At 46.6% G+C, this 26,037-nt stretch overlaps 1 protein-coding gene across 2 annotated transcripts in view; it reads right to left on the minus strand.

The window, feature by feature from the left end:
• Window positions 1-26,037, minus strand: part of ARHGAP6 (Rho GTPase activating protein 6) — a 449,432-nt gene that overhangs the window by 217,444 nt on the left and 205,951 nt on the right. The window contains exon 1 of one of the 2 annotated variants that reach the window (XM_047075885.1): window positions 14,804-15,326. The exons of the other annotated variant lie outside the window; for it this stretch is intronic. Within the exon in view, the coding sequence (XP_046931841.1) occupies window positions 14,804-14,848 (45 nt within the window). The 5' untranslated portion in view covers window positions 14,849-15,326. Of the gene's footprint in view, window positions 1-14,803; window positions 15,327-26,037 lie in introns of those variants that run through there. 2 annotated transcript variants of the gene reach the window in all.

The following is a 26,037-nucleotide window of genomic DNA, read 5'->3' on the forward strand; positions in this document are numbered from 1 at the left end:
TATTTAAAATTGTTTAGGTAACAAATAAGCCAAAGGTTGCGAAGAGACCTCTGAATACCCGTCTTACAAACAAGTTTTCTCCACTGGAGAATAAAAAGCTGGTGACAACCAACCAATAGACCGCATTTTTCCATCATGCAATATTTCCTCATTAAAGTCAAAAGTGTCCATTTTATCCACTTCCAGCATCCCTTCCCACAAAAAAAGCACAAAGTCTAACAGGTTAAAACAGTTTACAGCACACATTCTTTATTTTATTTGCAGAAGAAACCCTGAAGAGGTTTCGTCTCCTCCAAATTTGGATCACAGTCTGAATCAAGCAAACAAAACTTTCCCAAATGACATTCAGTTCCACAGCTTTTTAAGGGCTTTGGTAAAGTTTCTAGACATTAAACTCTCTTTAAAAATATTCTGGAAAGTTGTGACTAGTCAAAAAGCCACCAGCTTTCTTGGCAACCTGGTAACGTTGTGAGCACTTCCCAGTTAATCATAGATCTGTTATTTTAGGGAACGCTCCTTGAGATCTTCTAATTTAATTCACAAAGGGATATTATATAGCTTCTACAAAATAACAAGATTCTTATCACGGTGAGTTAGAGGTTGCCCCCGCCAGCCATATATACATACACTATAGTTCTCAAGAAAATATTGTTCCCACATTGCCTTTCTCTTTTAATGAATTGACCATTGGTTAACATGACAAATATACGAAACTGAGTCATTTCCGCACTACCCTCCAGCCCAGCACAACTGTGAAAGTAGATAAATCATGTTTCGCTCTGGGTTTGTACCACCCAATCGCTACCATAAAACACAACGCCCTTATTCAGGCCAATCCATGGACTTCTGATAGCAGCCTTCACGGGCCACAGGTTGCCGGTTTCTGAGGCTGGTACACTCGCCCTCACAAGGGTGCTGACCTGGTTTCTCTTTTCAACTGGAATTTCCTCCTCTGGGGTCATGTGATCCCCACCCTGAGGGGCATTTTCCTGGTACTCTGATCAGTGCCCCACCTTGCCCCTCGCTTTGGAACTGAAGAGAATTCCAGGCTCACCCTCCTGCAGAGTCCAATGAGAAGGCGACTCACGGACATCAGGCCTCATATCTGGTGGGAACCAGGTTTTGCGGGCCTCCCAAGCTCCTCTTAGGAGACACCAAGGTGACATTTAGTCAGGAAGCTGCTGAGATCTAAGACAAGACCTGCAGGAAATGATAGCAGGAGGCCATGTTGTAGGCCGAAAGCTGTACAGACATCTCCATTCAAAGGGTCACAAGAATGTGGACGAGTCAGCCAAAAGAAACATCACAGAGCATAAGATGGGGCCACATCCCTTGGCAAAACACAGGCTGCACTGGCAGGACTGAGAGCTCTCTCACCACACACCTCTTGTAGCTAAGCATGCAGCAAGCGCTACAGAGTTTAATGAACAGGGCAGTGGTGTTTTAAGGGTCAGCCCTTGGAGGCCCTTTACATTCTTTCCTCTGAGGGAGTTCGGGATATACTAATGTAAACATCGCAAATGCAAAACAAGAGGAACCAGCATTTTTCAACCAATGAGAAAATGCCATTTTTCAGAGTTCAATTCTCAACTGTCAACTGGTAAGAATAGGAATGCTCATGAAAATTATCCTGCCTAGAATATTTACAAAAGAAGCTATGCAAAAAAAAAAAAAAAGATATTAGGCTCAACTTAAAAATTCCAAAGGGTTTTCTGGTGACTTAGAGAATTAGACAAGGCAGATAGGTTTCAGACACTATGACCTATGTGTGGATGCATCTTACTTTTTATCCAAAGGAAGCCTGAGAGTAGAAACTAGGTATTATCTTTTCGAAATTTTCCTTTAGTGCTGGACACATACCCAGTTCTCCACACCTACTGCCAAATAAATGAATGTTCAATGGTATTTTGCCCTTATCTGCATGTTCCCAGAATTCCCTTCTACTCAAACGATGTGCGTCTCCTTTCTTCTGCCTGTGTTCGTACGTAGCACTAGACCTATCTACAGGGTCTGTGGTAACACGCAGCATAATTTTAGACCAGAGATCCACAAACTTTTTCAGTAAATGGCCAGATAATAAATAGTTTAGGTGTCTCACGCCATCCAGTCCATTGCAATCACTCAACTGTGGCGTCATAGCGTGAAAGCAGCCATAGTCAATATATAAATGATGGGTGTGGCTGTTTCCAATAAAACCGGATTTACGGATGCTAAGATTTGTATTGCATATAATTTTCACATGTTATGAAACAGTCTTCTTTTGATTTTTTTTCCCCACTGTTTAAAAATGTGATGTTTATTCTTAGCTTGTAGGCTGTAAAAAAGCAGGCGGCAGTCTGGATTTGGTCCATGGGCCATGGTTTGCTGACCCCTGATTTAGACAACCGAATGACTGAAATCTAGCAGGTGCTCTACTAGGTAAGATCAACTACAGAGCAAACTTGGGGGTGGGGGGAGAAAACCACCAGGATTTGGCAACTGTTCAAACAATTGATACAGTGGAAGAAGACAGGGCAAAGGTTTTAAACTTCAGAGAGGAGATTTTGCGTGTGTGCATTATTTTTAATTTGGCTTATCCATTTACATGTCGAAATTGATCAAATTAACCATCTAATTTCCAAAGGCCGGCTCTGATTTGTTTGAACCAAAGGATTAAATATACTTTTCTTCCAATTAGGAACGACCTCATCTACAATTCTTCTAGGTTTTAAAACAGGAGCTAAATTTATAAATCTTTTTGAAGTGACACCAGTATATATAAAAAAATCTCCTGGGAGGTCATTCGGGATGTTTTCCTTTTGTTGGGTTGAGGAGCCAGGGCCGCGAAGCACAAGGAAACCGGGGAAGACGGTGATAATTCTGTTTAAATGTTACTATTCATTCTATTTCTATAATAGTCCCTTGATCTCTGTTCAGTCTCTATCCAATCGATGCAGATTTGTGGGGACGGTTGTCAGTGGGGAGGCCCCGCCATCTTGCCTTTGTTGTCTAATTAGGTCTAAGGAAATACATGTTGATATCCATGACAGAAAGAGCTCATTGACCAAATGGGGGAAAAAACGAGATCGATCGATTTGCACCTTCTTGAAAACATCAGTATTTCCAGAAGAATCTGATTGCATGCTGTGGTCAGGTAAATGATTTGCCCCCGTTTCTCACCCCTCTCTGCACTCACAAACTTCCCAGGGCCCCATCAAGGAGGAAGCGTTATTTCCCTATCCTCTGACATCAGGCTTGGACATGTGACTCGCCTCGGCCAACGGCAGGTAGGCAGACATGAGCCTGTGCCAGAGTCCCACCCGTGCATTAAGAATCCTTAGTTCCCGTTGTCCTGTTGTGCCTCCGCACTTTGGCAGGTGGCTGCTGCCGCACTGACCCCGGCCCCAGAATAAACGCCACATGGAACAGAACCAACTGAGGAATCAAGCCCTGCGGGACGAGCAGATTGGCCTCGGGTCAAGCAGCTGAGCTCTGCCCAAATTAAGCCAGCCCCAGTGGGCCCACAGATGCACGGGAACAAGTGATGGCTGTCTTACGGGACTGAATTTCCAAGTAGTTTGTCATGTCACATTATTAGTGTAGCAACAGCTAACCAGGACAAAGAGCCGAGTCCACGTTTCAGACGACAGAATCATATAGTGAAGCACCATTTCATGTGTCTGTATGCATCCACACGCCAGGAGTTCGGGATTTCATTTCTTTTTAAGACAGCCAAAATTAAAAAGTGTCCTCCAGTGCAGAAATCTCACAGAGGGCCCCCCATTTCTTCAAATCCAGGTTCTCCTTAGCGCCCCCCCATGGGGACATGACGTGCCTACAGGGCAATGATGGCATTATCTGCCTACCTAATCGAAAGCAGTAAGTTGGCCTACTCCATTTCTAATAAAGATCCAGGCAAATCATACAGTAAAAGTTTGCAATCATTCAAGTATCCAATAAGAGCGTGCCTCTGTTTGCAGACTCAGACAGCATCAGCGCGTTTTACACCTTTTTTTAAGTAGTGGGAACCAAAGAAATGCAGGAAGTCTTTCTAACTGTGTCCCGATGATAAGGTTTCACTCCGCGCCATCCTGAATAAAAACAGCTATTAAGGTTTGGTTTTGTTTTGGTTTTTTTTTTTTTTTTTGAAACAGCTAATCTTGATAAGGTTCAAACTTCTCCCCAAGGGAGGTCTATGAACTGCCACTCCCTTTGAAATGAATGAATAAAAATGCATGTGTATCACGAATGCCAGGGTTTACATAAGCCTGTGCCGCCCAGAGCGTGGCTCCCGCAAACACATGCGGGACTTATGTCTATCCTTGCTCATAAATACTTTGGGAGGGCAGAGCGCCAGCTCCCATGTCCCTTTTCCGGGCTGCTGCAAGTTCAGCCGCACGGCTGCCGTTCCTGAGATGGACGCTCCATCGGAACAGCCATGCAGAGAGGGAGCGTGGAGCAGCCACGCAGAAGCTAAAAAAGTCTGTGGTGTTTCCATCAAAAGCACTCGGCGAGAGAAAACACACGAGCGGGGCTTATAAAATTACCACAACACTCAGCTAAAAATACCAAACGGGATGTTCTTGATTTGTGATTGCGTGTGTTACTAACAACAAGGATACAAAAATCCTCTCTGATCCCATTATCAGTTCACCTTACTTTCTCCCGTTACGTTTCTGGATGTTTTCGGCAAAAATGATGAGCGACGACAGGTATGCTGCCATTGTGCTGGAAGGACAGACGGAGTCACTTACAAGGTGTCGTTTTACGGAGAACAGGTGAGTGGGGGCCTGGATTAGAGATGGGGGGAGGGAGTAAGGGAGAGCCTTCAAAGGGGCGGCGTGAAGGAGTTCTTTTGTGGCAGTGGGACGGTTCTGGGTCTTGAATGTGGTGGCAGATATGCCAATCTATACGGGGGGGGCGGGGGGGGGGGACTGCATGGAACTGCTCACGCGCGCGCGTACACAAGGGAATGCATATAAAACACCTGTCGGCGTCAACAGGGTCTCCAGACACGTTCATAGCGCCGTACCAGTGTCAGCGTCCTGGTTTTGATATTGTACTATCGTCACGTAAGAAGCTATCACCGAGGGACGCCGGGCAAAGGATAGCCGGGATCTTTCGATGGTATTTTTGCAACTTCCTTTGAGTCTACGATTATTACAAAGTGAAAGTTTTACAAGCCTCATCTCCAAGGTATCATCTCAAACCACTTCCCTTTTAACCATCGGCCACTGTGTGGTGGGCCAAGCACTGAAACTCGGCAAACAGACAAGGATTCCAATCCTAGACCCCCTACTGCCAGGTCCCCCTACGACCTGGAAACATCCAAACGCAGCGCCTCCGTTTCCTCACCTTTTCAACAGAGGTGATATTAGGACCTACCTCACAGGCTTCTTTTGAGAACTAAATAACGTAGGATGTCGAGGGCTCGTGGAAAGCACTCAATAAATATCGGCTGGTATTTTTACTGTCAGTCTGCCTAATTATTTCTAAGAGCTCTAAGCTATTAATTAATTTTGCTGGCATTCAAGCACACACGAAGCGTCAGGTACAGGCCACACGCAGCCACGGACACGGAGTCCAGCTACGCCCCCGGCTCTGGCCTCTGCCCCTTTGGATTTTTCAGTTCTGTAGCGAATATGGTGTTTAAAGAAGCAATTACAAGCAAGATGGACATTATGAAAGTGGGTAGGAGGAGGCCTCGAGAGGGAACTAACTCAGGAATGAGAGGCACTTTCTGCAGTCCAGGTTGAAACGGGAGTTTTCTCTCTGCCACGTTCCTCGGAGTTAACAGGGTGTTTACACTGCAGTCCTCACTTGCAACCACTCCTTCACCAACGGAGATGCAAGTGAGAATAACTTTTCACGGAAGTTATTTTGTGTAGAGGCAGAAGGTTAAGGATTCTTCCTTTTTCATTGTTTGGGAAATCAATTACATGAGACTATTCTAAAGGGCAGAGAGGGGGGAAAACCCCATTAGAGTTAAAATTTATAGTAATAAATTTAGACCAAAGCATGTTTGAATGAAGCATGGGGCTCCTCAAGGTGCAATTCATTACAATACATGTATAAAACATATCATGGTATAATAAGTGAAAAGTCACTATTGAATAGGCCGGAAATATGAATATTTTTCAAAGACGTGCACATCACATACGGATGGAGCTGGCATAACACATTACTAGCTTAACCGTGCTCGTTGCAAGAACCCACAGGGGAGAGAAAAGAGACATTCTAAGCAATCTGAACGTCTTCTACATCCTCCGGGATTTAGGGTCGTTCATAATGTAAGTAAGCCCTAAAGAAAACCGAACACGCATAGGATGTGTTTCATGTTTGCAAACTTTCCCCCGCTTCTGCCAAAACAAAACAAAAACTTCCGCCCTTCCCCGGGCTGGCCCGAGTCCTGGGAGCCTCATCTCAGGGGATCACATTCTGCCCTCACTGCAGTCCTCTCGGGGTACATTTCCAGGGTCGCTTTGCCTGAGGTTGGAAGTCACCGCGTTCTGGTAACACCGGCCCCTCCCTGTGCCCGTGTGGTAACAGCCTCCCCACGTTGCTAATGCTTCAGGCTGCACCACCCCTCCTGGGCTCCCTGACACTTACCGGCGCGTCAGGGATGGTTCGTTCCCGAAGTTAAGGCTTTCTGAGTGTTCCACCTTCTACCTGCTGCCGGTCAGCAGCTAAGGCGGGAGAATGCCTCATCTTTTGCGATCGACGTTAAGGCTATGCCTTTACATGTTGCTCAGGCCATCAAAGTGACATCAGAATGGGACTGTTGAAGGTCATACGCATAAATAAATACTTAACAAAAATAATATTTTCCAATCCTTCCAGCAAACTCGACATTCCGTTTTCTGGCTAAACCATTATTACCCTGTGGATCTAATTACAACGGCAGCGACACGGCCAAGTGAGGAATCCAGAGGAAGCCCTGCCCCGGGCGGGGCGGCACCCACCTGGCACGGGGGAGCTCCGCGGATGCAGAGCAGAGGTGCCCCACATGCCGGCGAGAAACTTTTAGCCTCTTTATTTTACTTGGACTGACTTATACGTTTCTTTCCCAGATATTTCAGTCAGCTGCAGAAAGGGGTCATTCAAAAATATTTTTAAAGTTTATTCATCTGAACGTCTTCTGCTGTTCCCATGGCAACCCTTCCCCAAAGCCACAACTCCAAATTCTTCTGAAAACTTCATTTCAGAAATCTAATTTAGCCGACACTCCACACGCTCAAATCATACTCTACAAAATACTTAAGTTGGAAGAGTTCGAAGGATGTGTCAAATAACCAGAGAAGAGGGGAGAAAATCCTGAGCGGTTTTCATTTCCAAGGGCCATAACGTCTTTAAAGGAAAGAGCCTTCAGTAACGATGATCATATTTGAATGAACAGATTAGTCTTATACTTTGTGCAGAACTCATCCAAACCGAGAAGTAGCCCTTATTTGCATCGAAGCCGTGACTATAAAGACCGAGAAAGCGGTACCATGTAATGATTGCCGGGAGTCCTTGTTGTTTTATTTGATCTTCATCTTTCAAGTTTTTAAGTATTCAGAATGTATTTCAAAATAAAAGAAATCAGAAAGGTTGATCTTCGGAAAATAAGGTTAGAACCAGAAAACCTAAGAAGCTACATTAAAGGATATTAAATTCACTGCATTCGTTTGTAAACACTGTGGATTTTTGTCCAAAATTTTACAAGAATTTTACTCCCATCATTTTGGAGCTTACAGTCTGAAACGGGCTGTGCTAATTAACGTTCAGTGACGTGGCCAGGACTTAAGAAAGGGCTCTGCAGTCCCTGTCAACGGCAAGCTGGACAGATCACCAACTACCTGCCAGCTGGGCTGCTCGGGTAGACTTCCAACCTGGATGGGACTGAGAATGAAAAGCTGGGCGAGAGGCGGGGGGGCGCCTGGGTGGCTCAGTCGGTTAAGTGCCCAACTCTTGGTTTCAGCTCAAGTCATGATCCCATGGTTTGTGAGTTCGAGCCCCGCATTGGGCTCTGCGCTGACAGCACGGAGCCTGCTCGGGATTCTCTCTCTCCCTCCTTTGCCTCTCTCTCTCTCTCTCTCTCTCAGCTAGAGGGAGCCATCTCCCTCCTCCTTCCTTTTGCATTTTCCCCGGAGCAGGCCTGTCCCTATCACATCCTCAGTGAGTGCTTACTGGACAGAGGTGGGCCTTAGCTCCTCACTCACATACAGTCACAGATCCAATGTCCGTGCACGGAGGCTTTCTGAGAATCACTCACGTCCTAGTTCAGAGATTATGATTTCCAATTTTAGACCTGGGACCAACTAACAGATTTAATAAGCTGGTCTTTCAGTGAAATCAGAATAGGGGTATTTAGACAAGGCTGTTAGACCCGAATAAATCAAGAAGTCAGCTAAAGTCTGACGAGGAGAAAAGCCAGGAAATGTTTACAAAATAAGGCCCGAGATTACCAAGGGCATCATCCACTCCCGGATAGTTATTGGGTGCCTACCCTGTGCCGGGCCCACCCGAGGCAGTGGGGCCATCGTGGGAAAAGAATGACTGCGTCCCTGCCCTGAAACAGGGAGTGAACACAAAGGTGGCGGCTAGTGTGACAGAATCAGGGGTGATTGAGTGGGGTCAGAAGCACTTTGGAAAGAGCCGTCAGGGAAGGTGACATTTTCTTCTGCAATTCGGAGGGCACCATAAAAGCCTGCCACACAAAGAACATCCCAGGCAGAAGGGACAGCACGGGGAGACGCCTCAGGTGGGAACAAGCTGGTCACATGTGAGGAACAGAAGGGACACTAATGTGGCTGGGCAGGGGTAAGGCGAGGGAGGGTCGTGGAGGAGGACTCGGAAGGCCAAGGTCAAGGAGGAAGAGATCAGGCTAAGCGTAATGGAAACCAACTGGTGAGCTTTGCTCACTGAAATGTCACAACTTCATTTGCTTTTTAAAAGATCTCACTGGTCCCATGATCCGACTATAGGGTTACCATGTTGTCCTGGCGTGGACGACCGGTGCTTCGGTTTACACGACAGCAGCAGAGATGGAAAGGAGAGGATGAATTTGAAGAGTGCTGTGAAACAGACCTGGCGGGGCTGACCCCGGGGTGTTCTGGCGTGGGCAGCTCCCAGAGCGGGCAGCCACTTAGCGGGGCGGGAAAGGCGGAGAGTGCCGCAGGCGAGGAGCCGGAGAGAAATCGGAAAGCCACTGAAGACGGCATATGACTAGACGATAGCATCACAACCAAGGTGAGACTCAAGTGCATTTGGTCCAGGGTCATCACAACGTGGGGAACGGGAAGAGTAAATAATAGAACCCTCTAGCCAGAAAGGACTAGGCAAAGAGTAGTATTTGTTTTCCGACGGTTGGCAGACGTGCAGTAGGAAGTGGCTTAAAGGGTGGGAGACGTGGCTTCCTAAGATGACAGGAGCTCCAGACCAAAGGGACCACGTGAAGGAAAAGCTCTGAGAGCAGCAGAAAAAAAAGCATGCTGTGGGGTGGCGGTGGGGGTGGAAAAGGTAGCCACAGTGAGACGAGCTGTTAATTAAGGGGATGCAATAATCTCCCATTTATTTGTAACGTGCGAGACGTTTGCTTTTGTGAGGAGACAGGCGACAAGCTGACAGCTACAGAAGTGAATTCCGGGCCGTGCGGCGGCCCAGTGCCCTCCTGCGCAATTTCCTAAGATGTCTACACCAGCGGCGCTGATGGGCGATAACCGATTCGTATCAGCTCAGCCCTGCAACGGTGCCCAGCTCGGGGTGACTTGAGAATCGCCAAAGAGTGTCCCCTCATCAGCGCCACTGAATTATTAAGTGAACTCACTGGCTTCAAAGTCGTTGGAAACCAAATGTTCCTAGAGAGCACATTTGGAAACTTTGCTGTGAAGACCTGAACCATTTGTGGTAAAGAGAGTAGGGTAGGCAGGTCAGCCCTTCCAGTGGCTTCCTCAAGGGGGGGTGAACTAGAGCCAGGGAACAGTCAGCATTGAACGCTGAGGCTGTGGTCGAGAGCAGAGACGGTGGGGCGACCGCACCAAACAGGAAGTGAGGTCAGCCACAGTGGAGTTCAGAAGTAGACCGGTCCACGGGACGGACATGGCTGCACCTTGACAGCTGGGCTCCACAGGCATCGGTCCCGGGTCAGAGTCTAATGCCCCTGCTTCCTGTCACTCTGCAGTGAACAGAACACGTGTCACCCCATACATAGATTTATGTTAGCCGGAGGCATCATGAAACTTTCTTCCTGTTCCCCTTTCACAGAAGGGGGATGAAAGTAAGTGTGTGCCTCCAGGGGGTTGTTTCGGATAAAAGTACTCGTGGGCTTCTCCAAAGTGCCTCTGATCATCTGTTCGAAAACTAAGGCTCGGCCCAGTAATTCTACTGAAGGAGTCACCATACTTGATTGTATGACTTGGCATGAAATTCGACCTGTGCTGCATGATCTTGGCAGACAGGCAAGGTCTGTAGTATTTTGTTTGTGGTTAATGGAAGAAAGCATATGAGGATTGTTGGGGAAGGTAGGCTAACGTCATCTTTAACCCAGGCCGAGCCACCTAACTCTGGGGGATCACCAAAAGCAGGAGGACACCGTTAAGGCCGTGATCGCTGAAAAGGAGCGAGTGACCCATTACTCTGTCCCCAGCACTTGTGCTGTGTTGAGCCTCTCTCTGAGCCTCTGCATCGGCCTCTCTCCGAAGTTCTGCATGTTCGCTGAAGAGTGTATATAATATTCATCATATGTACCATGTCTTTTCTTTTCAGATCTTCTTACTACACAGTAATTGTCACCTCTTCTTTTATTTTTTTTAAATTTTTTCCTGTTTTGTTTATTTTTGAGAGCGAGAGAACGAGAATGAATGGAGGAGGGGCAGAGAGAGAGGGAGACCCAGAATCTGAAGCAGGCTCCTGGCTCTGAGCTGTCAGCACAGACTTCCACGTGGGGCTCGAACTTGTGAACCATAAGATCACGACCTGAGCCGAAGTTGGAAGCTTAACCAACTGCGCCACCCAGGCGCCCCAATTGTCACCTCTTCTTAAAAACACGCACGAAAATCACACGCACCAGTGGGTCTCAAGTGGGAGCGACTTTGTCCCCCAGGGGACATCTGGCAATATCTGGAGACATTTTTGGTTGTCACAACTGGGGAGGGGGCGCTATGCTACTGGCATTTAATAGGTAGGGGCCAAGGATGCTGCTAAACATCCTACAGTGCACAGGACAGCCCCCACCACAAAAAATTATCCTGTGCAAAAATGTTCATCTTGCTGAGGCTGGGAAACACTGAGAAAGACATAAAGACATGGCATTGAACTCAATAGATACCTTAAAACTTGGGTTTTGTCTGTATCTGTTATCCGCCCAATGAAAGAGTTATTTGGCCATGCAATTCCCCAGTGTGGACGGTCACATAAAGTCCCTGAAGGTACAATATTTGATTGTCGGTTTATTATGGTGACAGAACGGGGAGGGGGAAGGACGACTCGGCTCATCCATCTCAACTGTCTAAATGAGTCAGAAGAGCTCTACGGTATCAGGGCACTTGTGCAGAGCACTCCACTCTGTCACCAGCTACCCCTGTGCCACCTTGACCCCCACCGCTCTAGGCTTGGATTTCTTCAGCCACAAAATAGAGAACCTGTCTACGCCACCAGCTGGATTTGACACAGACTGTGTCCCAACACTTTGCGACTTGTATAAAGACAATAATAACGAGGGGATTGTTGTCATGACCGGCTGGTCCGATGTCCTAAGTGCCTCTCCAATATGCGAACTGCTTTCCACCTCCGGTCCAGCTGCCATCCTATGTAGGCCATCCTTCTCTCATCTCTCTGTGGCCCAAATACCAGGATCCACTCTGGCTCCTCCTCGCGCTCCCCTCCATCCTGGGCTCAAAGCAGGCGCTTCAAAATGCAAATCTGATCAGGTCGCCAAAAGGCATCAAGGACGGCACCCAGCTGGAAGGATGGAGTCACCATAAACTGAATGTGGGAAAACCGTGGGAGGAAAGGTTGGGAGGAGAACATTAGCCGCTAACACACGTTTTTGTCACGATGGTAAAACGAGAGGACAGTTGTGCTATGCTTTGGAAAAGTGTAACACTATATAAATGTAGGATGCTCTTGTCTACTCAAGTGTTTGGGTTTCTCTCCTTGTGACCATTATAACCATTGAAAAGGAGGAGTGAAGAGTCCACAGCAACTCTTCACATTCTCACTATTTCATCATCTCTTTGGAAGGCTGGCCAAATAGCTGGCACACAATAGGCACTCTACAAATGTTTGGTGAGTGAATAGAATGCGAACCACCGGTTTCTTACAGGCAGTCTCACCCCGGACGGACGAAGAAGCACTGAAGGGAGAACATTAAATGCTTGCCGTGTGGATGATATCTCAGAGTAGGCAAGAGGTACTGAGAACACACAGAGGGTAATTCTTTTTCAGGAAGACAAAGACCAAAAAAGAAGAAAAAAAAAAAAAAAAACAAGCCTCCAAGCCCCAGGACAATACCCAGTGGGGCAGAACCATGTGGAGCAAAGCAAGTGGAATATTTGTGCTAAAAGGCAAAACAAGCTTTTGAAATTAACCTAAACCAGTATGGGGGCAGCGGACGAAAGGAGCAGTGCTAGAAGAGATATTAAGCCATAGAGGGTTATGTTAATATGGAAAGCGATGGGTCACACTTAATAAAGAACATTCTTTTGACTTGTGACTGGTACATCTCTCTGAAGTAAGCACGAAAAACTTCAGAGGAGCTGGGTGACTTCTTCCAACCTGAAAGCCAACAAATTCCCTCTGGAATCTTCTTTTTTATAGTCCTAAATCAGAAAATATGCATGTGGGGATCTGCGCTAGAATAAAGGGCTGTCTCATCAGCAGATCTTCAGAGCGCACGAGATGTTAGCATTAGCTTGACTCTAAGTTCCTGCTTTTAGCAGAATGAAACAACTGAATGAAAATAATTTTTAAATTGTTGTGGGATGCATTTGCATAATTGAGGCAATAATCATTCATAGAATGAATAGATTTTTTTAAGTTTATTTATTTTTGAGGGGGGGGAGGGAGGGGCAGAGAGAGAGGGAGGCAGAGAATCCCAAGCAGGCTCTGCAATGTCAGCACAGAGCCCGACATGGGGCTTGAACCCACAAACCCCGGGATCATGACCTGAGCCAAAATCAAGAGTCGGATGCTTAACCAACTGAACCACCCAGGTGGCCCTGAATAGATTTTTTTTTTTTAAGGAACCAGTTCTCACCTTTCCTCCTCTACCTTGTAAGTGGCATAGGGACCTCAGACTGAAAATCAAAGGGCATCAGCATAAGGAACAGACTCCAGATCCTTCAGTGTAAAGGAACCTCTGCCGAAAATGGATGAACCTTAATATGACTTTAAAAGGAAAACCACTGAGCTGCTAGTGTCTCCAAAAAAATGAACGAGGGTTAGTAACTTACTAGTGTCTCCCTTGGCATTTCAAGGCAAGTAACTGGCAAAAACAGAGAAAGCCATCATAAGCTTCCTAGAATGTTTGCCTGGTAGGGACCTTAATAATTTTCTAATTCAGGCCCTCTTCCCCCGCCCCACCCCAGCCCAGCAAAGTTAAAGGGCAGAGCTTCAAGGTTAGCCCAATAGTCCCCTAGCTGATGGAGGACCCAGAACCTCTGTACCTGTCCCTCCTGTCCACCTGCACTCCTTTCTTTAAATATATATATATGGGTTTTTTTTAATGTGACGAGTGCATTTTGGAGGACAGGAATTCCAGATAGATATCTGTCAGCCTAATTATAAATACTGATGATTCTTGTCTTAACTTTTTGCCTGCCTCTCTCCAATTTGAAAGCAGCATGTACAATCTCAGCAGTGGAAATCATGTCAAGGAAAGCTCAGTAAAGTAGCAGATGGCAGAACAGTCCTAATGGCCCGTCTCAAAACATCACAAGTCACAATTGGAAACTAAATGTCGGAAGACCGGAGTAAGCTAACACAGCTGTCTGCCTGCTTCAAGCAGGCAGCAATCAGAACCTTCTTCAGTAGTACTCGTTCCTCAGAAACACTCTCTTTTCTCTTTCGCAAAAATAAACTCCATCTAGAATCTGGATTTGGTCAGTCGGTCATTAACCTGGAAACCTCGACTCCTTCTTTAAAGGGGGAAAGGCCCACGAGCTTTTAGTCTGTTGTGCCCTGAGGCCCCCGGTGCCGAGCGCAGTGCCTAGCGCACAGTAGGTCCCCAATAAGTATTTGTTGCGAATTTGACTCAACAGGGAGGAGAGGCGCCACTGGCAGACCCCGTCGCATCCTCCTGTATTAACCAGATAATGATTACAAACTCCGTTCTGCTACAGACTCTGAGGGAAATGCACACCCTTTTTTCCCCAGAAGCAAACGGGCTGCACCCGAAAGTGCCCCGCAGCATTTTCTCCGGAGCGTCAGCTCGGCTCGCTACACGCTCCGATCAGGGAGCAGCCCTGCTTCCCGTCCAGTTCTATTCTCGCTCTTGCAGCATATCTGCTGGAAGGCTGAATGGGCGGACGTGGGCTCGGCCCCAGGAGCCCCATTTCTCAGCCCTGGCCAGCGAGGCTGCAGCCCGGCCCGGCTTCTGGCCCCGAACGCGGTGCCCACCGCGCGGGGCAAAGGAACGCGGGCTTCCGGGGTGGGGGCTCCCATTCTAAGGTGCAGCCGAGTTTCTATGCAGGTGACGCTTGGGGGTGACGGACGCGACACCCTGCAGCCCCTAACCCCGAGAGAGGACCTCCGGGGAGACACGGATCCATCAACCCCGCTCTGTCCCTTCCCAGGCCGGCCGAGTGGCGCCCCCTGTCGCCTCTGCGCGCGCCGGGACACTCACCGCGTAGTGCAGCTGCGGTTTCTCGCGGTGTACCGGGTCCCCCATGTCGCCAGCGAGGAGTGGCGGGCCCCCGAGCGCAGCCTGGGGTCGCGGCGCCTCTCCGAGGTCCCCCTATTTCACCGCCATCCCGGGGCAGCCCCGGACGCGAGCCCCGTTCTCTGCCCCGAGCGCCGTGCAAAGCCCGCAGGCACCAGCGTCCCGCCGGGAAGCCGACAGGGGACAGGGACCGGGTGGAGGTGGCGGCAGCAGCAAAGGGGAAGGCGAAGGAGGAGGAGGAGGAGGACGGGGAGGAGGAGGAAGGGAAGGAGGGGAGGAGGGGGAGGAGGACGGAGAGGAGGAGGAGGAAGAGGAGGAGGGGGAGGAGGAGGAGGGGGAGGAGGAGAGGGGAGAGGCCGAGTCAGATGGGATGGGCGGGCGCTTAATTCCTTCCGCTCCTGGAGGGCTCCTGTCGCTGCCGCCGCCGCCAGCTGCTGGGGGCTGCAGCGACCTAGCGCGCCCACGACAGGTGTCGGGGCGGCCGGCGCTCCCACCTCCCGCCACTCCGCCCCTGCCAGGCCCGTGGGACCCGGGCTGCCAGGGCTGGGGCTGCTAGAGCCTCCAGCGCCAGCGAGAGGGCGAGCTTGGGTTTCCAAGAAAGAGCGACTTTCGCTAACTTTGAAAGGGGTGTGGGCCTGACGCTGGAAGGCGATTCGGAACCGCTCCGGCGAGGGCGGAGTTTCGGTGTTTGCAAAGCCCTCCTTGGGGAGAGTCAGGCACCCGGGGGGGCCAAGTAATGCTGCCCGGGGGAACTGCGGACTGGAGGAAGGCTGGGCTGGATGCTGGCCTGACCGCGCCTATTTGGGTAAACTGAGTCCCGGAGGGTTTGCAGGACCCAGGCACGTCCGGGGAACCCCGCTGGAAGCGGGAGTCCTGAAGAATCTTCTGGAAGGCCAGGACTGGTGTCGGTGCCAGGCTGAACCTTAGTTGGGGTGAGGGTAGTGCCCGGAGCTCCGCTATGTCTCAGTTCTTAGGTGCAATTCGGAAAAGGACGCAGCGAGAATTCGGAAACAGAAGAAACGCACACTCTTGGCAAACGCTGCCAGATGGACCAAGTAATTTTTAGCACGCATTGGAGGTTCACAACACCACCGAAAACTGGCCTCTGCTCTACAATTCCTCGTGGAAGCGTGCACTTTAGAACATCCTGGATGAGGGCGCTGAGGGCCCTCCCCGGGGGCCTGGCACTCTGGGACTCCTGTGCGGCTTCCCACAAGCGAAGTCCAGACAGAGGCAGGGGCCGGGGCCGAGTGGAAACTCCAGACCCAGTGAAATCAATCAACCCAAGCCCAAGAGGGCTAGAAATCCAGTGGAGGGTGGGTTCGTGGGCGGCTCCTCTCAGTTCTTCAGGGTCCCACCGTACTGGACTTGCTGAGTGGCCCTTCCCCTGCTCTGTGTAGGCAGAAGGGGTGGGGAGAAGGGAAAGGAGATGTGTCCCCCATGTTGGAGCCCTTACAATTTAGTTGGATGGACTACCCAACTAACACGACATTACTATATAATATTTTGAAAACAACCGGCAACAGAATTGTCAAGATGGACAGTGAAAAAAACTGGGAGGGTAAAGCCAGGGGTACTGGTATCCTGAGGAATCTACTGCTAGACAATCCCTTGACAGTTCATCTTTCTGGAAAACTCTAAGATTATGTCTACTAAAGCTGATTATACGCCTGCCCTCTGATCCAGGAGCTGCACTCCTAGATACATAGAAAAATGGGTGCCCGTGGCCTCCTCACGTACATGCTGCGTGACGAGCCATCGGTGGTCTATCCATACGAGGGTATTATTCAGCAGTGAAAGGAAAGTAATACCGATGCGTAGAATGATGTGGATTCTTCTCACAAACGTTGAGAGAGAGAGAGAGAAATCACACACAAAATAGGACACAAGGTATGATTCTACCTATTTGTTGCAGAATTGAGATTCAAATGTTGAATTGAAATAGGCAAGTGTGACCTATGGTGATAGAAGCCAGAACAGCGATTACCAAGATAGGGAGCTGGAATTTTCTGGAAAGGGGGTACAAGGGAACCTTTGGGGACACTGGAAATGTTCTGTATCTTGATGTGTATGACAGTGACCCAAGTGCACCCACATGTAAAAATTCAATTGAGCAGTATAGTTCAGACTTGTGTAATGTACAACCTTCACTATGTATATTTTATCCTGCAATAACAGAAAAATGTCCCCTGCCTCAAACAGGAACATGTCGCCAGGGTGCTGCCAGTCTTAAGAGGTCAATTTCACCATTCACCCCAGCCCCACCCCCCAGCACACCCTGCCCAGATCTCCTTTCCCTCTGCGAGGTGGGAGCACAGAGCCCATTCACCTTGGAAGCCCTCCCTGCTCCCTGACACATCCAGGCAGAGCTGGACAAATGACATGCTAAAGTCCCCTCTTCGCTTTCACTCTGCTCTGCTGCTGAAAGCACCCTTTAGAGCTATGTCACCAAAGACCCTTAGAAGAAGGCAAAGAATTAGCATAAGCTTCACCATACGGCATCTTTCAGAGAATGCACCCAGGACCAATTCAGGGACCTTTGCTTCACTGTGGTCTATGTAGAAAGATGAACTCACCAGCTTTGGGATTTCTTTCTCCATCATACCTGCCATTAAACCTCCAGAGCTACAAATCCCTTTCCCTACAGAAACTGTTTCACTGTATATATAAGGAAACACACGCACGCACACGCACACGCACACACACACACACACACACACACACACACACACACGGTGGGTCCCTGGATTTAAAAAACCTTATTAACCATAGCCCTTTGATCATTACCCCTGAATAAGCCGCCTCCGTGTTGAGTCACCTTATTCTGTTTGTGTGCCACCTTTGAAAAATGTATTGTCACTAAACAACATTATCCTAAGCCAGAAATAATCCATCATTCCCAAACTGTGTACTTACATTCTAGGAATGACGTTTGCCTGCAAAGAATATTTCTTGCTACATTGCCATTGCTAAGTCAGAGTTAAATTCTTAAGTGCAATAGGACTGTTTTCCTGTGTTTGAAAGGTCTGGGGAGATAAGACAAAGCATTTTAAGAAACGAAATGATCGATTCATGCTGCAAGACTCTTGAATTCCCTTCAGTGTGAATCCTACACCTTTTCAATTCTCAGTCCACTCGTTCAAGACTCAAGAAGGGGGACGCCTGGGTGGCTCAATCAGTTAAGCGTCCACCTCTTAACTTCGGCTCAGGTCATGATCTCGCAGTTTGTGGGTTTGAGCCCCACGTCAGGCTCTGCATTGATAGTGCGGAGCCTGCTTGGGTTTCTCTCTCTGCCCCTCCCCTGCTCGCTCTCTTTTTCTGTCTTTCTCTCAAAATAAATAAATAAACTTTTTAAAAACACACACACCAAAAAAAAAAAAAAAAGACTCAAGAAGGGACCTAGGAGATTGGGCAGAACTCTGAAAGTTCTATTCAATCTGAAACCATTTGAATTCCACACATTATTTCTATCTGAGTATATTTCAAGGTATATTTTAAACACCGCTCTAATCAAAATGTCTTATTTGCACATCTCTACTCCTAATTATCCTTCCCGTGTTGTTTATTTATTCACTCGGTCACTTAGATTTAATAAATATTTTTTTAATTTTTTTATTATGTTTCTTTATTTTTGAGAGGCAGAGAGTGACAGAGCACGAGTGGGGGAGGGGCAGAGAGAGGGGGAGACACGGAATCTGAAGCAGCCTCCAGGCTCTGAGCTCTCAGCACAGATCCCGATGTGGGGCTTGAACTCACGAACCGTGAGAGCATGACCTGAGCCGAAGTCGGACGCTTAACTGACTGAACCACCCAGGCGTCCCATTCAATAAATATTTTTAAGCACATACAATTTGCAGGTATTGTTCTAGGTCATTTAAACTATATGTTAACATGGCAGGTGGCTTTGAAATTCAAGTTTTGCCTGTTGGGTGACAGAGGGAGCTGTAAGGGAGAACTCGAAATCTCCCCCAGAGAAGGCTGAAGTTCATCCCATTCCCTCATTAGATTAAGAGCCTGCTTGGCTAATGTTCTCTTTTGATTAGTCACTCTTTCAAAAAATAATAAATTTCTCTGATGTTTATCATTTCCCCCAGAGAGGACGCAAAAATAATCTCTAGGAGTTCCTCTAACAGCATCATTTTGAAGAAAAATGTGTCACGCTCACAGTGGAATTTCCTCATCTTCCTGCCCCCAAATGTTACAGCATTTCCAGGACTGAAGGCTGCCCTTGCCACCAGGACCCTGAAATACAAATCCTTGTTTGCATTTACTCTGCCTGCCTATAAGCTGAGTCGACATTTTCCACATTTAGTGCCAGCCCAGGGGTGATTGCTTTTTCAGGAAAACTTTACCATGAATTGACCATGGAAGCAAATGCAACCTCAGAGTTTAGCAGGAGCTGAGGGCACATCTGAGCACTAAAACCTATTTAGGATAGGAGGACAAGGCCCAGCCAGGAGGCCCAGCCCTGCCACAGAGTAGCTCTGAGATCCTTTTGGGTGGGGGCCTCTTCCCTACAACCCAATGCCTACACTCTTTCATTCTATTGTCCTGTCAATCCACCTGCTAGAATATTTTTCAAATTCTAAAATAAGCAATTGATAATATATAATGTGCAGCTTAATGTATTGCAAAACATATGCCCGTCATAACCATCACTGAGGTCAACAGATAGAGACTGTGGGTGTCCCAGAGAGCCCCATGTCCCGCGGCGACATTGTAATACCTTCCCCGGATCCCAGTGACAGACACTGCCCTATATTTTATGGACTTTACTTCTCAGCTTCCCTTTTATAGCAGGGTTTCTCAACCCCAACACTGTTGGCATTTGGGGACCAATAATTCCCCACTCCCCCACCAGCTTTATTGAGCTACAACTGACATATGACATTGTGTAAGTTTAAAGTGTACCATGAGATAATTTGACACGCATATATATTGTGAAATAATTACCGCAATGAGGTGGGTTCCTACTTCCATCACCTCACATAGTCACCATATTTTGTGCGTGTGGTGAGAACATTTTAAGATCTATCTCTTAGGAACTTTCCAGTATACAATATAGTACACTAGATGCCCAGAACTTATTCATCTTATAACTGGAAGTTTGTACCACCCCAGGCAAGCACCATTCCACTCTGTTTCTATGAATTTGGGGGGTTTTCTTTTTTAGATTCCACATATAAGTGATATCATATAGCATTTGTCTTTCTTGACTTATTTCACTTAACATAATGCCCTCAAGGTCCAAGGTCCATCCATGTTGTCGCCAGTGGTAGGATTCCCTTTTGTTGTGGCTGACACGTGTGGCTGAAATGTGTGTCAAATAGAGGGAGAAAGCGACAGATGGCGGGGGGGGGAGAGGGAGAGGTGTCACATTTTCTTTATTCATTTATCTGTAGATAGACACTTAGGGTGCTTTCATGTCTTGGCTGTTGTAAATAATGCTACAATAAACACAGGAGGGCAGATATCTCTTTAAGATCCTAATTCCAATCTTTTGGGACATACACCCAAAAGTGGGATTGTTGGATCATACAGTAGTTCTATTTCTACTTTTTAATTTGGTAAGGAACCTCTATACCATTTTCCATAATGGCTGCCCCAATTTACAGTCCCACCAACAGTGCACTAGGGTTTCCTTTTTCCCACATCCCCACCAACCCTTGTTACATCTTGTCTTTTCAATAAAAGCCATCCTGACACGTGAGGTGATAGCTCATTGTGGTTTTGATTTGCATCTCCCTGACGATCAGTGACGTTGAGCACTTTTCATGTGTCTGTTGGCCATTGTACGTCTTCTTTGGGAAAATGTCTATTCAGGTCCTTTGCCTATTTTTAAATCGGATGATTTGGTTTTTTGCTATTGAGTTATTTAGATATAGGCCCTTCATCAGATACATGCTTTACAGGTATTTTCTCCCACTCCTTTTGCCTTGTCATTTTGTTGATTGCTTCTTTTGCTGTGGAGAAGCTTTTTCGCTTGATGTAGCCCCACGTGTTTGCTTTTGCTTTTGTTTCTTGTAGTTTTGGCACCCTACTGACAATTCTTCACTGTGGAGGCCGTCCTATGGGTTGTAGGATGTGTAGCAGCATCCCTGGAACCTACCCACTAGATGCCGGTAGTACCTCCCTCCCCCAACTGTGACAACCAAAAATGTCTCCAGACATTGACAAATACCCCCTGGGGTGGCAGCAAGATCCCCTCTGTTTTGAGAACCACTGCTTTTTAGGAAGTTGCACATCCATAAATATTAGACCTTGGCGTTACCTGTCTCCTTACTTTATATAAATGATTCCTGAGTATGTTTTATTACATGTGGCTTCTTTTACTCAACGTTATGTTTTTAAGGTTCTCCCATGTTGTTGTATGCAGCCCTGGTTCATTCATTTGCACTGCTGTCCAGTATTTCATCGTATGTGCTTAACACGATTTATCTTTTAACTGAGATGGACATTTGTGTCCTTTCCAGTTTGGGACTACCGAAAACCATCCTGCTTGAACATCATCATACACATCTCCTCGTGCAAAGTACATGCATTTTTATCGGGTACAAACCCAGAAACAAAACTGCTAGGTCATAGGTATGCATGTCTTTAACTTTACTGGACAATGCCCAATAATTTTCTGAACTGATTGTACCAATTAGAATCTTTGTTTACACTACAGTATAAATAGACTGAACATAGTTTATATAAAGACTGAACATAGTTTAGAGTTGTCTCTCTTCTAGGCTTTCTCACGGGGCTACAAAGATAAAATTCAGGAAATCAAACTCAACGATCAAGAAGGAGAGATGGGGAAGAAGCTTGAGATCCTCTTTGTCCCAAATCACATGTCTCCTGTAAGTAAAGAACTTGCCAGCCCTGCTGGGGTCCTGGCATTTGAAATGCCATTGCTGACTCCAACCACAAGTACAGGTAGAAGCAAGGGTTACATCACTTATGCCTTTGAGGGAAGACATTTTATTGTGCAGAAGTTCAGAGTCCTGGGGGGAAATACCTCAGCAACCCACACGTAAACCTAAATGCCACTTACGGAATCACCATTTTGTTCCATAGCCATAATTTCTCCCCTTCTTCTCAACTCTAACAATGATATGGAGATGAGAGGGATCCAAGGAAGAATAAAGTGTCCCATTCCTTTCTCCAGGTAAGTTAGAGAGAGACACTCCCCAGTCTGAAGACAGATCTGCTCCAAAGGCCAGTGAATGAGGAATTCCTGGGGGTGCCAAGAATGGTGTCTGGAGCTGTGGTGACATAGGACAGAGAGGAAAGAGAAGAATTCCCTGGCATCAGCTGGTACTATTGCCCTTAGCCTTGATTCCAACTACAAAGAGTATCAAGAAGTTATATATCAACCAGAACTGGTGACGTGATGATTTGTGAATGCAGGGGGGAAAGACAAGGGAGGGTAGTTGACAATAAACCGACCATGACAGTAGGTTCAGCTTGGCATCGCTGGCTTGTCCTTTTCTTGCCAGTTTTGATGTTTTCACCGAAGCACTGCTACTCAATGTCAGGGAGCCAGGGAGAGTGCCCTTCAAAAGTATCCACAGAGCCATGTTTCTAAAACAAATTTTCTATTCAAGGGTCATTAGGCAAAAAGAAGAGGTTGCAATCCCTCTAGTTATGACCTTCCCGAAAAACAGGTCGAGAGTCAGGACACTGCTTCTCATTATACCCATAATCTAACACTAGTCTATTGCCTCTGCACAACTAATGATAACGTCCTTTCCTCTGCATGGTGTTGCAAGCGTGTGAAGCCTGCAGAATGCTCATGGCGACACCAGTGCTGCAGGTGCTAGAATTATTATTTGAGACAATAACAACTCCACTAATTATTGAACGTGCACATCACCGGTCCTTTGTTCAACTAGATGCTTTTCAAATAGCAGATCTGGTCCTCAGAATAATAGTGCGAGGAAAGTACGATCATCCCCATTTTATTCATGAGGGTAATTAATTTGCTTTGCACATCTTGTAAGTGGTGGAGTTGAGATGGAAAGTTGGGTCCATGTCTCTTTGCAGGCCATCCAGTCCATTTCCAAGTAGAGACTCTTTTTGATAAGTCAGACTCATCTATTAGATTTCTATGGTGCCTTCTCGTAAAACAGGGTCAGATACTACCAGTGCCCCATCCATATCTCCTGGGCTAGTAGTTCTCAGTGGGGACAGAGGGACACTTGGCAATGTCTGGAGACGTTTTTGGTTGTCACAAAATGTGGGGGAGGGGATGGGTTGCATTTGTATCTAGTGGGTAGAAGCCAGGGATGTGCTAAACATCCCCCAAGGTGCAGGACAGCCGCCCCCGGCCCCCAACAGAGAACTACCCTGCCAAAAATGTCAAGAGTGCCAAGGCTGAGAAACCCTTCGTAGACGTAAGAAATTTGTCCTGTAATAATTCCCACTTAGAAGTGTATCCCACACCAACAACGAACTTTCTTTTAGTGGGGTGGGTTTTGCTTTCCTCGAGAAAACAAGGACAGCTATCCTTAGAGCAGAGACATAGGGCCGAGCAATGGGACTTACACACAAGTGGGCCTCCCTCCACGCCAACACAGCATGCCGAAAGGCTGACAGGTAGGGTAAAAACTGGACATTTGTGTGACCCAAACTGACAGCTCTAGAGTCCTTTGGAGCGCTTGACTAGTCACCCAACGACACCACTGTTACAACCTCAACATCCCCTCGTTTCGGAGGCTCGGCAATATTATAAATGATGGCACGTGGCACTGCTCTGGTGCCTGCAGCTTTCAAACCAATTTCACCTGTAACAGTGTCCATCCCCGTCCCTAATCTATTTTGTGGTTACGATTTTCATTTGTCATAGGGAACAGGGACATATAAGGCAAACATCAAGAATTTGTTACCAGAAGTGCAATAAAATGAGAATGAAACAGTGTCCTTTGCTTGCCAAGTCACCTACCCTGTCTGTATCCCATTAATGCATCAAGTAGAGAGGATGGGCCAGAGAGTTCCAGATCTCCAAGAAATTCCTGGTACATGAAGGTTGAGCACCACCGGTCCAGCACGGACTTCATTGCCTTGCTGTGCAATGAGAGCCAACCAAAGAAAACTGTTCCAAGCTTCGTTTCTTGATTTGTTTTCTTTTGTACCATGCTTTATAAAAGTGTTTTTCAACTGGGGGTAACTTTGTCCCTCGGGGAATATATATATATACATACACACACACACAGACACACACACACAGACACACACACATATATATACACACACATAATCAATATATATATTTGGTCACAAGTTGGGATGGGGCATGAAGTGCTTAGTATTTACTGGATAGATGCCAGGGATGCTGCTAAAGAGCCCACCATGAACAAGAGACACTGCCCGCCCCCCCCCTCCCCATCCCACCAACTCTCTCTCTCTCTCACACACACACACACACACACACACACACACACACACACACACAGAGCAAAGAATGTTCTGGCCCTAAATGCCAGTAGGGCTAAGGTTGAGAAACTCTATAGATAAAATTGTTCTGGTCAAAAAAATCCTAATATATCAGAATCTAAGCATCAGAGTAGAACTTTTTCATTATTTCAGTTTTCGTTGTCATCCTTCTGCACGTTCATAAATAAACACAGCATCTACGGAAAGATGACCTGGAGAGATTGAGAGATTCGTCCTCCCTTTCGGCAGAAGACAGGACAAAAGGGATAGGGATCAGAAATAAATGGCCAATCAGCATTTCTGAAAATATGGTCTTTAAGTGCACACACATCAAAATCACTTGGCAGGGCGTATTTTAAAAAATAGATCACGAGGACCTCCCCAAAACACGATGAATGAGAATCTCTTGGAGCACCACCTCGGGGTTCACATGTTTAGCAAGAACGAATGCCTAGGAAGGCCAAATAACTCGTTCAAGGTCAGGCAGCTAGCATGAGACAATGCAGAACTCACCCTGCCCTCTGGATTGAATGTTGAAGTAAGGGAGAAAACATTCTGAACTCTCTAACAAGCCAGAATCAGATCCATTTGTAGTTATTAAAATGTAAATGAACATAACATTCGGTCCAGTTCAGCACAACCTAGCACCTGCTAAGTGACTTGCTATATTTTCCTGTGGTTTTGTCAAGTTTTCTCCCCATCGTCTTTGTGACTAACAGTAAAAAGAATGCTACACAGGACTTCTTTCAAAGCTCTCAGGATAACTGATCTCCACGAAACTTTGTTTTTCAAAACCACAGAATTCCTTTTTCTCACATTAACATGTCAAAAAGTGATAAATGTGTATAAATTACGCAAATTATTAGTCCTTTTAGATTTTCCAAAGGGAAAATCCCTTCAGAGTCTATTGAAAATCCTTCCCACCTAGAAATAACTCCTGGTCTCCCATCTTAGCAAAATACAGTTGCCAGCCACTATTTCTCTGTGGTTGATGGGAAAGTCTGAGATTTAGAACAAAGGAATGCTGGTTTGTACATCATAGCAGACAATGTGACAACTTCAAGGCTATCAGTTTGCACTTCTGTAAGTCCCATTTTTACAGTGGAATGATCGAAAGAACAAAGAAAACTCAGTCTGTGAAAGCTGAAGAAGGCCACGAAGACAAATGATGAATGGTTTGAAGGGACATCATGTGTAAGAAAGGAAAACCTTGTCAGTTTTCTCCAGAAAGCTGGACAAGAATCAAGAGTGGAAATTATGACGACGTGGATTTTGGCTCAACATAAGAAAAAACGTTCTACATTTGACCTGGCAATTCCACTCCTAGGTATATAACAAAAGGAATTAAAACATATGTCCACACAAAAACGTGCATACGTATGTTCATAGTACCACTATTCCTAACAGCCTAAAATGGAAACAACTCAAATGTCCATCAACTGATAAGTAAATAAACAAAATGTGGCCTATCCATACAATGGAAAATTATTTGGCCGTAAAAAGGAATGAAATTCTGGTATATAATAAAACATGGATGAACCTTGAAAACATTACGCTAAGTGATAGAAGCCAGTCACAAAGGACCACATATATTATATGATTCCATTGATTAGAAATGTCCAGAATAGGCAAATCCACAGAGACAAAAAGTAGATCTGTGGTTGTCTAGGGCTGGGGAGATAAGAGGATGGTGACTAAAGCAGGTGATGGCTAAAAAGTACAGGGTTTCTTTTCAGGGTGATGAAAATGTTCTAAAATTGATTGTGGGGATAGTTGCA

Source organism: Lynx rufus, unplaced genomic scaffold, assembly GCF_022079265.1.
Source record: "Lynx rufus isolate CCGP_SWC_20201006 ecotype Redwood Valley unplaced genomic scaffold, mLynRuf1.p SCAF_14, whole genome shotgun sequence".
Classification (NCBI taxonomy): domain Eukaryota; kingdom Metazoa; phylum Chordata; class Mammalia; order Carnivora; family Felidae; genus Lynx; species Lynx rufus.